At 38.3% G+C, this 16,351-nt stretch overlaps 1 protein-coding gene across 6 annotated transcripts in view; it reads right to left on the bottom strand.

Annotated features, from left to right (window-relative positions):
• Nucleotides 1-11,814: 11,814 nt before the first annotated feature.
• DPY19L4 (dpy-19 like 4) overlaps nucleotides 11,815-16,351 on the bottom strand; it is an 83,391-nt gene continuing 78,854 nt past the window's right edge. For all 6 annotated transcript variants that reach the window (XM_032760069.2, XM_032760070.2, XM_032760071.2 and 3 more), the window contains one exon: nucleotides 11,815-15,913. In XM_032760069.2, coding sequence (XP_032615960.1) covers nucleotides 15,749-15,913 — 165 coding nt within the window. In that variant the 3' untranslated portion in view covers nucleotides 11,815-15,748. The remainder of the gene's footprint in view (nucleotides 15,914-16,351) is intronic.

The raw sequence follows: 16,351 nt of genomic DNA, 5'->3' as shown, positions 1-16,351 counted from the left end.
TATTATATATTTTATATAAATGTCATAAATACTATATATATATATGTTCATGATAAAATATAAAGCATAAAAGCAGGACCAAAAAAGGGTACAGAAAATTTTCCTAATTTTGTTAAAATTAGAAACACACACACACAAACACAATACAGTCTGTAAAGAAATATACCAAACAAATCAAAATAGGGGCCATCTCTGCACAATAGAACTCAACAGTACAGTAGTTGTCTCAGGTGATTTTGTGGCTCTCCAGGACTCCAGGAAGTTGGAAACGAATGCTTTTCAGGACATATGCAACGACTCTCCTTTTTCCCTGCAGGAGGCTGTGGCTCTGAGTCTGGTTCACAAACCAGGCAAGCCCAGGGTTTGTAAACATTCCCACTGATGGCCACACATTCATGGTTGGATAGGTTCTCCCACAGAGGGCAGAGAAAGCCCCACAGATGCCTGTGATACAGAAGGAAATTTAGCTTCTCTGGTTTGGCCACACAGTGCCAGTAAGATTTTGCATTCATGACTAATGAAATCAAGATCTCAATTAACCTGAAGGTAAGAGTCATGTATAAATAAATGTGTGTGCACTCAAATGGTTTCTCCCCAACAATCCTCAGTCCACTTGAATTTTACACTTTTTTCTTTATAGGTTTCTCTCTTTTCCTGATTTCCTACACTGATCATGGATTGCTTTTGATCCATACTATTTAAGGATAGAAAAAACTAGCAGACAGAGGCAGCTTGGCCATTAGGTGAGGCTCCCCAAAGTCCAGGGTGTTACTAGGCCATAGACTTCAACTGTCAGCACTGTGGCCTTCGAGCCTAACAAGAAAATATGAAAGATCAGCCATTGTTTGTAAACACATTCCTGCTCCTCTAAAAAGGAATGAGATCCTGTCATCCGCAATAACATGGATGGAACTGGAGATCATCAAGTAAAATAAACCAGACACAGAAAGACAAAGTTCACATGTTCTCACTTATTTGTGGGAGCTAAAAATTAAAACAATTGAACTCATGGAGATAGAGAGTGGAAGGATGCTTAGCAGAAGTTGGGATGGGTAGTGAGGGGTGGGGGGAGGTGGGGAAGGTTAATGGCTACAAAAAAATAGAAAAAATGAGTAAGACCTAGTTTTTGATAGCACAACAGGGTTACTATAGCAAATAATAATTTAATTGTATTAAAAGTAAGTAAAAGAGTATAATTGAATTGTTCGCAATACAAAGGATAAATGCTTGAGGGGCAGACACCCCACTTACCATGATGTGATTATTATGCATTTCATGTCTGTATCAAAGTATCTCAAGTGCCCCATAAATATATATACCTACTATATACCCATGTAAATTAAAAATAAAAAATGGAAAAAAGAATTGATTTTTAAAAAATGAGCCAACTAATAAAACACACCTTGACTCCATGACTTCATCCTCTAGCAAAAAGAGCTTTTCTATTTATAAAAGGAATTTTCTCTGAAGCACCACTGAAATGTTTCAGAGAACACGGAAACGGGGCACCATGGAATCACAGCTGGTCACACGCGTGCTTGTGAGGAGCAGTGGAGAATCCCCACTCTTATTACCATGGAATGTTGAAAATAGAGAATGTGTTATGTGTTCTCTGAAGAAAGCAATGTATGAAGAAACCTTTAGTAAAGCCCTGGGTGGTGGAGTTGGCTTCCAGACTGACCAATTCAAAGGAAGAGAGATACCTTCTCAGCCTCACCCTGCCACCTGTCCCAGCATTACCCATCACTTTCACTCAAGTTATAAGATATAAACAGGAAAAAAATTTCCCAATGACATTTTCTAATTTTTCTTCCTACTTGAAATCATCCCTCTTCATGACACAGCTTTTCTTTTTATTTTTTTTTTATTTTTTTGAAATGGAGTTTCACTCTTGTTGCACAGGCTGGAGTGCAATGGCGAGATCTCAGCTCACTGAAACCTCTGCCTTCTGGGTTCAAGCGATTCTCCTGCCTCAGCCTCTAGAGTAGCTGGGATTATAGGTGCGCACCACCATGCCCACCTAATTTTTGTATTTTTAGTAGAGACGAGGTTTCACCAAGTTGGCCAAGCTGTTCTTGAACTCCTGACCTCAGCTGATCCACCCGCCTCGGCCTCCCAAAGTGCTGGGATTAGAAGCGTGAGCCACCACACCCAGCTGAAACAGCTTTCCCAAACAATGTACTCTGCCTTGGTAGATATTATACAACTAAATTAAAGGAGAATCACCTGCTGCAGGACAGTTCTCTGGGTGACCCCGTTCTTTCTTCTTTCTTGCTTGTACTTCTCAATAATAACTAGGCTGGGCTCAGTGGCTCAAACACCTGTAATCCCAGCATTTTGGGAGGCCGAGGCAAGAGGATCGCTTGAGCTCCAGAGTTTGAGACCAGCCTGGGCAACATTGTCAGACTACTGTCTCTAGAAAAAAAAAAAAAAAAATTAGCCAGGCATAGTGGTGTGCACCTGTAGTCCCAGCTACTTGGGAGGCTGAGGCAGGTAAGTTGCTTAAGCCCAGGAGTTTGAGGCTGCAGTGAGCCACGAGGCATCGCGCATTCTAGCCTGGACAAGAGAGCAGGATCTTGTCCCTTTAAAAAAAAAAAATCTGCAGAGTGGTGGTCACCTATGGAGGCTACTGGTATTGGCTCTCGGTACCAATGAGCCACTGGATTTCTGTGTGTAACTGCACTTTATTATAGGTTTGTACAGTTGAGAGTTTTCTTTTTTCTTTCTTTCTTTTTTTTGAGACAGAGTCTCGCTCCGTCGTCCAGGCTGGAGTGCAGTGGCGCCATCTTGGCTCACTGCACCCTCTGCCTCCCAGGTTCAAGCAATTCTCTTGTGTCAGTCTCCTGAGTACTTTATTGTATTTCTTGCAAGTGTTTCCAATGGATGAACTTTAATAAGGTTGGTAAGAGTGGCCAAGAGGACATCTAAATCTACATCCAAATGAGAGAAGACGCTACAAATGTGTGTTAGTAAGACACCTTAGGGATCACCTAAGGCTTGACATAAAAGAAATTTAAAACAGTGCTATTCATACCAATAGCAATTAAAAGCTCTAATGTTTATGCATATTCTTTGTTTGCTTTAACTGGGGCGGGGAAGGTGCAGGAAAATTTAGGAATTGTTCTATAAGTTCACTTTTAAAATTAATAACATATTTATTTGCCCTTGTAAAATAGCAAATGTTTGAGAAATTTTTACAATGTTCACTTCTTCCCCTACCCAGCTTATAAAAATGCTTTTATAAAACAAGCCAAAGTGAAAACAAAACAAAACAATAGTGTTCTTGACATGCAACAACTTGAGATAAGGAGGAATTGGATGGAACAGCCCAGACTCTGCTCCTCTTCTTCTAGAGCAGAATGTCCTACAATACTTTAGTCCAGTGATCACACACCCCTGGGGCATAAAACCCATGGCAGACTGCTTTCCAGGGTCCCCCAGCTGTCGTGAAAGTGAGGCATGTGCAGACAAGACTTCACCCACCCTGGGCAGCCTTCCTGAGCTTCTGTTGCCTATCAGTCAGTAATAGACCTGCTGATAGTCAGCTGCCTATCAGTAATAGACCTGCTGCATGGGACCTGTGTGCAAGTGTTCTGTCTTCTCAGACTCTCGCGAGTCATAGAAACTGGTATAGCCCAAGGTGCAGTGGGTGAGATGTTTAGAGTCTTCCCCTGGGAATGACACTGGCCCACAGTGAATCTGCTTCACATGTGTTACTTGGCAGGTTGGTTTGGAAGATAGGAGCTAGTGGGTAGAAAGAATAGTTAACTGGCATCGCTGCAATCCACTGGTTCTCAAAGTATTGTTCCTGAACCAGCAGTATCAGCATTATCTGAGAACCTGCTAGAAATGCACATTTTAAGATACTACCCTAGACCTACTGAATCAGAAATTCTGGGGTTGAAGCCCAACCAGCTGAGGTGTATCAAGCCCTCCAGGTGGTTCATAATGCATGCTCATGTTTAATGCACATTAGAATCACCTGGGGAGCTTTTACAACTCAGCTGGCTCAGCCACACCCAAAACCAATTAAGTCAGAATCTCAGCAAGTGGGACACAGCTATCAGTATTTTTGCTATAATTTCCCAGGATTCCATTGTGCAGCCAAGGTAGAGAACCAGTGTTGGGTCTAATCTTTTATTTTTATTTATTTATTTTTTTTGAGATGGAGTCTTACTCTGTCACCCAGACTGGAGTGCAGTGGGGCAATCTCGGCTCACTGTAACCTGCGCCTCCTAGGTTCAAGTGATTCTCTTGCTTCAGCCTCCTGAGTAGCTGGGATTACAGGTGCCTGCCACCACACTAGCTAATCTTTGTATTTTTAGTAGAGACAGGGTTTCACCATGTTGGCCAGGCTGGTCTTGAACTCCTGACTTGAAGTGATCCGCCCACCTCGGCCTCCCAAAGTGCTGGGATTACAGGCATGAGTCATTGCACCCGGCTCATTTTATTTTTTGACCGAGCTTTCTTTTCTGCTGTCTTTCCTCATTAATAACAGTGGCTATAAATGAAAACAGAAGTATACTTTTATTATTTGCTTAAATCTGATGTTCAAATTTTTATGGTTATAAAATAAAGGCTTTGCTACTTTAAAAATTGTATTTCCTTTAGTTGGGTGTGGTGGTGTGTGCCTGTAATCCTAGTTACACAGGAGGCTGAGGTGGGAGGATTGCTGGAATCTAGGAGTTAGGGGTTACAATGAGCTATCATCTTGCCACTGCATTCAAGCCTGGGCCTGGGTGACAGATCAAGAGCCCATCCCAAAAAAAAAATTATTTCTTGCACAGCAATGTGAATGTACTTTATATATATATACACATACTATATATATACATACTTTATATATACACTCTATATGTATACATTATATATATACACGCTATATATATACATTATATATATACACGCTATATATATACATTATATATATACACACTATAAGGTACGTTCACATTGCTCTCTATATATTTTATATATATAACAAATGCAAATATTTCTTTTAAAAGATAATCTCTCTTTTCATAAGTGCCTAAGTCCTTTTCTCCTAAAAAGTTTAATTCGACCGGGCGCGGTGGCTCACGCTTGTAATCCCAGCACTTTGGGAGGCCGAGGCGGGCAGATCACGAGGTCAGGAGATGGAGACCACGGTGAAACCCCGTCTCTACTAAAAATACAAAAAATTAGCCGGGCGTGGTGGCGGGCGCCTGTAGTCCCAGCTACTCGGAGAGGCTGAGGCAGGAGAATGGCGTGAACCCGGGAGGCGGAGCTTGCAGTGAGCCGAGATCGCGCCACTGCACTCCAGCCTGGGCGACAGAGCGAGACTCCGTCTCAAAAAAAAAAAAAAAGTTTAATTCACAGATAAACATAGAACATATTTCAATACCCCAAGGAACCATTTACGACATTATAGCAACATATATAATAATTTTCCTAATTTTTACATATTTATTGAAGTGTAGCTGATATATAATAAACTGCATGTACTTATGTAAGTGTATGTATTATATAGTATATACTATATAATGGTATAATATTATATAGTATATTATAGTATTATAGTATATAGTATTATATACTATATAGTTGTATAGCATATAGTATATTATTATTATTATTTTATTATTATTATTTTTTTTACCACTTCTTGGCACCTTTGCTCCAGAAGAATTTAAGTGCCCAAACCTACCCCAGACCCACTTCAGATGGCCAGCAGGCAGCCCCTGGATGCCCCGCAGCCCAGTGATGCCATAGCCCACCCTCTGCACCCACTCTAAGCACCAAAGAAGCTGCCAAAGGAGCTCCCAGGACCCATGCCTTGGGCTCCCTCCCTCCACCTTGGTGCCTTTGTCTCCTCCCCACATCGTCTTTGAGAAGCATTACCTTGAGGGGAGCCTTAGGTTTTGCCATTTTACCAGACAGAATGAGAGCCTCGGGTGAAATGTTTTTGTTCAAGAGCTGTGTTTTGTAGGAAGACACTTCTTCTTTTATTTATTTGGTTGTTTGTTTCTTGAGATGAAGTCTCATTCTGTTACCCAGGCTGGAGTGCAGTGGCGTGATCTCCTCTCACTGCAACCTCCGCCTTCTGGGTTCAAGTGATTCTCCTGCCTCAGCCTCCCGAGTAGCTGAGATTACAGACATGCACCACCATGCCTGGATAATTTTTGTGTTTTTAGTAGAGATGGGGTTTTGCCACGTTGCCCAGGCTGGTCTCGAACTCCTGACCTCAAGTGATCCGTCTGTCTTGGCTTCCCAAAGTGCTGGGATTACAGGCGTGAGCCACCGCACCCGGCCTCAAGACACTCTTTTTGTGACAGGTCTGAAGTCTGTGGCCACAGGGCTGTGGGGAGACCCCTGCACCACCTGAAGGCCAACTCAGCTCACAGGCTGGTCAGGAGAGAGATGGACAAGGCATCAATTAACAACAAATGTAGGGAAGAGGAAGTAATGCATTTTCCTTACCCATGGTAAAGGTCATGGCCGAGGTTCATAAAACTTTAAGAACACTAATTTAAGGGAATCATACACTTGCTTCCCCCAAACCCCATCACCCCTGCAGTTCTAGATACAATAGAGTTGGTCTTGGAGAAGACCACTTAACTATGAGAGGCTGGGACAGGGTTGCAATGATGGGCCACCCAAGAGATGAGAGTTCTCAACCCCTCAGGCAGAGGCAGAGCCCAGCAGAACTTCCAGGTCGGGTGGGACAGGGATGCCTCGCTCCATTTGTATTTGTAGCTGTGCCCCAAACTTCCTGTTGCAAATTTCATTTGCATCCGCCCCCATAAAATCATAAATAAGCATGCGAATATCAGTGCCTTTGAGTGAGACCCAAAGAAAGGGAGACCCTGGCTCTTTAAACAAAAAACAAAACAAAACAAAACAAAAAACAAGCAACAAATTGGAAAAGAATACTTAGGAAACACATATCTGATAAAGGACTTGCATCCAAAATATACAAAGAACTTTAAAAATTCAACAATAAGAAAAAGACAGAATAGGCAAAAGATGAATAGCTACCTCACCAAGGAAGATACACAGATAGCAAATAAGCATATGAAAATATGCCCAACATCATATGTCATTAAGCAATTGTCAAAGTAACAATGAGAGGCAGAGGCAGAGCCCAGCAGAACTTCCAGGTTACTACATACGTTAGAATGGCTAAAATCCAAAACTGACACCACTAAATGCTGACAGGGATATGAAGCAACAGAACTTTCAGTCATTGCTGGTGGGAATGCAAGACGGTACAGCCATTTTGGAAGACAGTTCGGCAGTTTCTTATTAATCCAAAGGTTAGTAGTACCATACCATCCAGCAATTGCACTTCTTGTTTGTTCCCCAAATGGGTGGCACAAAAACCCTGCACATATTTATGGCAGCTTTATTCACAATTGCTAAACTTGGAAGCAACCATGATGTCCCTGAATAAATAAACACCCACATACTCATACAATGGAATGTTATTCAGCAATAACAAGAAATGAGCTATGAAGCCATGGAAAGATGTGGTGGAGCCTGAAATGCATATTGCTAGTCAAAGAAGCCAATCTGAAAAGCCTGCATACTGCATGATTCCAAATAGCTGACATTCTGAAAAGGCAAAACTACAGAGACAGTAAAAAGTCAGTGGTTGCCAGGGACTCAGGGGAAGGGAGGGAGAGATGAATAAGGAGAGCACACAGGAATTTTAGGGCAGTAAAACTGCTTACTCCGTGATGCTGTGATAGTGGACATGTGAGACCCACAGAAACATTTGTCAAAACCCACAGAACAGTACACCACAAAGAGTGAACCGTACGTAAACTATGGTCTTTAGTTAATAATAATTTATGAATTTGCCTCAATTGTAAGCAAATACAAGGTGTTGAGTTAGAGGAAACTGTGTGTATGGGTGGAGGGGAGCCCAAGTGTATGGAAATTCTCTGTATGTTTTGTCCAATTTTTCTGTGAGCCTAAAACTGATCTTTTTAAAAAAGCAAAATAAAGACATTCCCAGATAAACAAACACGGAGGAAGTTCATTGCTAACAGATACATCTTTTAAAAATTACTAAAGGAAGTTCTTGAGGCTGAAAGCAAGTGATCCCAGACAATAATTAGAGTTCACTGAAAAAAACAAAGAGTATTGGTAAAAGTAACTAATTATAAAAGATAAATACATATTTCTTCTCTAAACTGATTTTTAAAATAATTGTATAAAATAATCTGTATATAATTATATTGTTGAACTTACATTATAGATACATATAACATATATTTGACATAACAGCACAAAGGAGGTAAGTTGAAAGCAAAGCTGTATTGGAGTAAGACAATGACACCAGATTGTATCTTGAATCCATGGGAACAAATAAAAAGAAACAAACATAGCAAATAAGGTTAATATAACAAATACTACATATACTTTTCTTTTGTTCTCTCAGTTTCTTTAAAAGACAAAATTGTCTAAAGTAATAAGTATATTTATTATAGCGTTTATAACATATATAGATGTAATATGTATAAAAATAATAGTATCAAAGAGGGAAGAGGGAATAGAGCTTTTTAGGACTAACGCTTCTATATCTCACTGGAATTAAGTTAGTATAAATCTGCTTGGTATGATAGCTGGGTGCAGTAGCTCACACTTGTAATCCCAGCACTTTGGGAGGCCCAGGCAGGGAGATCACTGGAGCCCAAGAGTTTGAGACCAGACTGGGCAGCATGGAGAAACCCCGTCTCTACAAAAAATACAAAAATGAGGTGAGTGCGGTGGTGTCTTCCTGTAATCCCAGCTACTCGGGAGGCTGAGAGAGGAGGGTGGATTAAGCCTGGGAGGTCACAGCTGCAAGTGAGCTGTGATCACACCATTGCACTCCAGCCTGGGCAACAGAGCAATATCCTGTCTCAAAAACAAAAAAAAAAATGTATATGGCAAATCCTTAGAGTAACCACTTAAAAAAAAATCAAATGAAACATTTAGAAAAATAGCAAAATAGCAAGCGTAAAGCCAACTACATCAAAAATATTAAATGTGAGTGAAGAGCCTGAGAGTTTGAGGCTGCAGTGAGCTGTGACTGTGCCACTGCACTCCAGCCTGGGTGACAGAGCAAGACTCTGTCTCAAAAAAATTAAGAATGAATTAAATAATGCAAACAAAACTAAAAGCATTTGTGCTTCAAGGACACTATCAAAAAAGAGAACCCACTGAATGGAAGGAAATATTTCCACATCATATATTTGACCTTATATCTAGAATACATAAAGAATACTTAACATCTCAATAATAAAAACACGACCCAATTTAAAAATGGGCAAAGAGGGCCGGGCACAGTGGCTCATGCCTCTAATCCCAGCACTTTGGGAGGCTGAGGCAGGCGAATCACCCGAGGTCGGGAGTTCGAAACCAGCCTGGCCAACATGGAGAAACCCCGTCTCTACTAAAAATACAAAATTAGCTGGGTGTGGTGGTGTGCATCTGTAATCCCAGCTACTCAGGAGGCTGAGGCAGGAGAATCGCTTGAACCTGGGAGGCGGAGATTGCAGTGAGCCGAGATTGCACCATTGCACTGCAGCCTGGGCAACAAGAGCAAAACCGTCTCAAAAAAAAAAAAAGAAAAAGAAAAAAAAAAAGAAAAAGGAAAAAAAAGGCAAAGAATTTGAATAGACAGTGCTCCAAATAAGATATACAGATGGCCAATAAGCACATGAAAAGGTGCTCAACATAATTAGCTATGATGGAAATGTGAATTAAAACTATAGTGAGAAATAGCTGCATTCACTGGGGTGGGTATAATCAAGAAAATAATAAGTATTGGCAAGGATGTGGAGAAACGAGAATCCTCATCCCTTGTTGGGGGGGGTCGTAAAATGGTGCAGCCACTTTGGAAACCAGTCTGGTTGTTGAAGTTAACCACAGCTACCATATGACCCAGCAACTTAACTCCTAGATATATACCTAAGAGAAATGAACGTATACCCACACAAAAACCTGTATACAGATAATCCTATCAGCATTATTCATAATAACTAAAAAGTAGAAACAACACAAATATCTATCAACTAATGAATGGATAAAATGTGATATATATATACAGTGGAATATTGTGTGGCACTAAAAAGGAATTAATGATACATGGAACAACATGGATGAACCTTAAAAAGATTCCAAGTGAAAGAAGCATGTTGTATGATTCAATTTATATGAAATGTCCAGAATAGGCAAACATAGACATAGAAAGTAGATTAGTAGCGGTTGCCTAGGGCTAGGGAGGATAGAATGATTGGGTTGACAGCCAGAAGGGTATGAGGTTTCTTTTGGGAGTAATAAAAATGTGTTAAAATCGATTGTGGTGATAATTGCACAACTCTGTGAACATACTAAAAACCACCGAATTATGTATTTTTTTTAATTTATTTATTTATTTATTTATTGAGACAGGGTCTCCCTCTGTCATCCAAGCTGGAGTGCAGTGGTGTGATCACAGTTCACTGCAACCTCCACCTCCCTGACCTAAGTGATCCTCCTGCCTCAGCCTCCCAGGTAGCTGGGACTACAGGTGTGTGCCACCACATCCGGCTACATTTTTGCATTTTTTTTGTAGAGAGCAGGTTTCTCCATGTTGCCCAGGCTGGTCTCAAACTCTTGGGTTCAAGCAATCTGCCCACCTTAGCCTCCCAAAGTGTTGGGATTACGGGCATGAGCCACTGCACCCAGCTGAATTATACATTTTAAATGGGTGAATTATACGGTATATGAATTATATCTCAGCAAAGCTGTCACCAAAAAAGCTCATGTATAAATAAAAGAACTTAAAATTCTGAAAACAGTTTTATTATGGAAACAAAATAAGGAGGGTAATTAAGCATGAAATAATTTCCTTCTTGATAAAAGTATATTGATTATTACAAAATTTGACGTGTTAGTTTATAGCCCAAATCTTTTAAAGAATTTGTGTCTGCTCATGCACACGTATGTTTATTGCGGCACTATTCACAATAGCAAAGAGTTGGAACCAACCCAAATGTCCAACAACGATAGACTGGATTAAGAAAATGTGGCACATATACACCATGGAATACTATGCAGCCATAAAAAATGATGAGTTCATGTCCTTTGTAGGGACATGGATGAAACTGGAAAACATCATTCTCAGTAAACTATCGGAAGGACAAAAAACCAAACACCGCATGTTCTCACTCATAGGTGAGAATTGAACAATGAGAACTCATGGATACAGGAAGGGGAACATCACACTCCGGGGACCGTTGTGGGGTGGGGGGAGGGGGGAGGGACAGCATTAGGAGATATACCTAATGCTAAATGACCAGTTAATGGGTGCAGCAAAACAACATGGCACATGGATACATATGTAACAAACCTGCATGCACATTGTGCACATGTACCCTAAAACCTAAAGTATAATAATAAAAAAAAAAAAAAGAATTTGTGTCTGCTGAAATGAACTTTGATCCTTTGCAAAGATGCAACTTTAGTTACAGGAGGAACATATTTAATCTAAATACACATTGTCATAGATAAGATTCAGAGGATAATATATATAAAGCTAACTATACTCATCTGTGTTAAATAGCTATACAAAGCTACTAACTTAAAATACGAAAGGGTTGTTTATGAGACATTTCAAACTATAAGTTTGGAATTCTTGTTCCTTTGTGATACCATTATTCTACTAAATACATATAGTGGTTAGAAGTCCAGTGTACCTCTTATAGAACAGCACATAGGATTAGATATGCCAAGATTAAAATGTTGCACATTTTAGGAAACTCAGAAATAATTCGAAGATGCTTTTATGCTAAACTCAGCAAATTTGGTTCCAAAATTTCTTTTTTTATTATGAAAAACAAGTAAGTATAATGTTTAGACATTAATGTACAGAAAATAATTGTCATATATATTCCTTTACAATTTTCACACCTGTTTATTTAAAGTGTTAATTCTACACATTAAAAAACATACTAATGAGATCCTGTTTCAATAGGAAATCGCTAAATTTTACTTGCAACTTTTTGTAGCTATAATTCTAATACACATTGGGATCTAAAACTATTAGTAAACAGCAACAATAGAGAGTACGTATTTTTTAAATTGGGCAAATGAAAGGAGAATATATTGAGATGTAAATCAGGAAGTAGTTATTCACGTTACAAAAAGTTTTTAAATATGCAGATTAATAACATATACCCGTTAAATACTAAAGCATTTAAAATAAGTTTAACAAAAAAGGCCACTTACATACTTTTTAAAACTCCATCAGTTGTATAAAGAGAGGCACTACTTTTATCCACAAAAAGCATCAAAATTCTTTAACAGTTCAAAAATAGGGGCCCAAAACAACTGATTTATCAGAAACAAAACAATACAATGGCTATTCACAGTGTAAGAAATTAAATCTATTTTTTTAAAGCATGTTTTTCAGTCTCAATTTATAACACACTTTGACTTCCACTTCTGCTTTTCCTTAAATCAATCTGGACTGGTGGAAGAATGCCATAACATGAAGCTATTAGCAATCTGGGTTAATGTTCTACAAAAAAAAAATATGCTGTCTATATACACAGAAAGTAATGAAGAAAAAAGTTAGCGCTGAAGTACAATGCATACTCCTTAGGTTCTTAAACTCTACCAGTCTAACAGAAAGCACCAAGATACAGATGCCAAAGTTAGAAAAAATATAAAGCAGCTCAAAATCAATATCATATATCTTATTCAAGGTAAATTTTATGTTAGATTGTTTGTCTGGCATTTGGGAGGCTAAATTAACTTAGGAGGCTAGAAATCCCATCTCTACTTTTTTTTTTTTTTTGATAAGGAGTCTTGCGATGTTGCCCAGGCTGGAGTGCAGTGGCATGATCTCGGCTCACTGCAAGCTCCACCTCCCCGGTTCACGCCATTCTCCTGCTTCAGCCTCCCGAATACCTGGGACTACAGGCGCCCGCCACCATGCCCGGCTAATTTTTTGTATTTTCAGTAGAGACGGGGTTTCACCGTGTTAGCCAAGATGGTCTCGATCTCCTGACCTCGTGATCTGCCTGCCTCAGCCTCCCAAAGTGCTGGGATTACAGGATTGAGCCACCGTGCCTGGCCTCCATCTCTACTTTTAACAAAGATTTGTGCCGGGCACAGTGGCTCACGTCTGTAATCCCAGCACTTTGGGAGGCTGGGGTGAGTGGATCATTTGAGGTCAGGAGTTCGAGACCAGCCTGGCCAACATGGTGAAACCCCGTTTCTACTAAAAATACAAAAATTAGCCAGGCGTGGTGGCAGGTGCCACCAGCTACTCCCGAGGCTGAGGCAGGAGAATCACTTGAACCTGGGAGGCGGAGGTTGCAGTGAGCGGAGGTTGCAGTGAGCCGAGATTGCACCATTGCACTCCAGCTTGGGAGACAAGAGTGAAACTCCATCTCAAAAAAATTAAAAAAAATAATAATAATAAATTCAAGGCACTTGTATCAGTGGGTTTGCAATATCAAGGGCAAATAACATTTTTTATTTCTTCGAGAAATTCCTTCCACCCAAAACCCATAAACTCTTCTCCTCTCATAGTAGATCTTTATTGTCAAACCTAACAACTGTAAGTTACCTAAGTGGAATTACTTGTAGAATTGTGAATCATTTGTTCACTCTACAAATAAGCGAAGAAATAAACTAAATGCTTTCCACTTAAAGTTGTCTAGTACTATTGTTTTAACTGCAGTTAAAACAGAAGCAAATAAACTTATCTGTCATATTCAATATTGTCATTTCCATAATAAAGCTTTCTTTTCCTTTTCAACTGATGCTGGATGAAAAATTCATTATTTAAAACATCCCATTAACAATTTTTCCAGATCAATTTTATTTAAGAAATGAGTTGACAGAAAGAAGCAAAAGTAACTTACTAATATGTCAAACAAAACACAAGTACCAAACCTAATTCAGCGCAGGTGACATAATATAAATCAACAAAAATTCGATTAAATATTTCACACTAGATAAAAAGTAGGGTGTTCTATTTCCCCTTCAAAATATGGAAGCTGACTTTTCAATTACATTGTTTTACATGCTCTAATCACAAGTACTACTATGTGACTATTCACTGTGTACTTAGGTAACTATGGTCATATTTTCAGAAGGCTTGAAGCAAAATACTAGTGACTCACTATTCAGATGTACAGAGTCAACCTGAAGTACACTGCCTGCAACTATCTTAATATGGTTAAGAAATTATGTATAAAAGTGAAATGAGAACCACTGAAACTAATCTATCAGATATACGACCTCACCATCAAACAATTCTTAAGCTCCAAAAGAGCAAAGCATCTGAGTTAGTCTAAGAATGCATGTACTTTTACAACATATGTATAACAGAAAATAAAGACAATGGAAAAGTTCCCTTCTAATGTAGTGTACTTTTACAATACATATATAACAGAAAATAAAGACAACGGAGAAGTGCTCTCTTCTAATGTAGTAATTTAGAGTACTGAAAATGCAATTTTTACAGCACTTTAACAAGTGAGAATTATGAAAATCTGTTCACTGAACAGGAGTATAAGGAAAAACTAAACATGTATCCCAACTTATTAAAATGACACATCTATAGGCTACATCTATCCTGAACCTCTCTATAAGGCCAAATTAACTTTTTACAATTTTCTCTTAATAAATGATTAAAAATATGAAAATACTTAAAGGAACATAGCATTTAGACTGTGAAACTGTGTTGTAAATTTTATTATAGTTGTAATTTTTTCTTGATGTTGAAGACTGCATCACAGTTTCATAAATAACATTGCTTGTGTTTTATATCTGCATGCAGAGGTATGTTTAACAACACCTGCATATATCCCCAGAAATTGTTGTTCATTTTAGAACACATATTTTTATTCTGATAATGATTTAATTTTTTTACTTAGTACTTCAGTAGAAAACATGTGAATAGACTGTATGCCCCATATCAGTATTTAAAAAAAAAAACCTGAACAATATTCTTTTAAATGTCCATTTAACAAAATATATGTAACAGTTATTGTTTTATCATGATTAAATTGGTATCAAATTAATAGGCATAAGTGAAAAAACTAATCACTAGTCATTTAGAAAATGCAGTAACATCATGCATTATGTGTTACTAAGAAAGTTCTCACATAAGCAGTAGATGAGGAGAACAGTATCATGAAAATTCTAAATATATCTTTATGTATATCCTTAAAAATCACTGTCCTTTATATAATTTCCATTTTAATTTAAATGCCACATATCTTCAGCTAACATTTAAATTAGTTTTTATTGTAAAACTTCAGTTGTTATACATCATAAAATACCTTCAGAAACTTGCTTGAAGATCGGAATTATTCTTTCCTTCTATAAAATAATTATATCACATTAAGTATTTATTAAATGTTATGTTTGAGAAATGTATTCTGACCTTGAACACATTCATATTCAAGATCAATATTATAATAGAATGAAGATTTTATGGGGAAAATGTTGCAATCAGTAAAAGTGTTAAAGACCATGTAACAGTAAGGAAGACACCTGTCTGGAATATTGCAGAGTGGTAGATATCACATTTAATCAAAGGACAGTAATGCTTGACCTTCTATTTCCCACAGAACTCTGGATCCAGTTAACGGCAGAAGGGGGAAAGAAGCAGCAATATTTCAAATGTCCATACTCTGATCTGTAAAAGACACCAAGTAGGTAGAAGAAAACTGCATTTTACTTCAGGTAGTCTTTGAAATGCAGGCTCTGTTATTTTTCAAGACTGGAAGGATATCACAGTGTTGATTTTATATACAAAGTAGGATCTGTTCCAGTATACTCTAGTGAAATAATTCACATATGGAGAATAGTTAATTTTGACCTCATGACAAAATCGCCCATATTTTGAGTAGGTTAGCTTGTCACCTTCTTCACAAACCATCTATTAAAAGATATAAAACATAGTATTAAAAAGCTTATTAAGCTTATAGCAGAAATGCAATCAATATACAAATGACTATATTTATATGAAAAAAACACATTACTGCTAAACATTGTCTATAAAACATCTCACTGTTAGCAAATAGAAGCCTCTTCATAATTGAGTCACCATGCCCACTATACTCCTGAACTTCTCACTGACACTGAGAAACCAGTACAAAGGTTTCCAATTTTTAAAAGATTTTATCCTAAAATTTAGAAGGCAATGTTTCCATAATCCATTATCATTGCTCTGAAGAACCTTATCATGCATCCTACCAAGGCTGAGAAATGAACATATTATATTCCTAAATATATTCACTCTTCTCTTGTGTAGAATTGACTCACAATTATTTAGTAAGCAAGGAAACTTTCGTGACTTAGTGCAGACCTTTACAAT

This window comes from Hylobates moloch, unplaced genomic scaffold (genome assembly GCF_009828535.3).
Source record: "Hylobates moloch isolate HMO894 unplaced genomic scaffold, HMol_V3 SCAFFOLD_9, whole genome shotgun sequence".
NCBI classification, from domain to species: Eukaryota; Metazoa; Chordata; class Mammalia; order Primates; family Hylobatidae; genus Hylobates; species Hylobates moloch.
The sequence above is the reverse complement of the archived record's forward strand: the minus strand, read 5'-3'. Positions and strand labels throughout refer to the sequence as shown.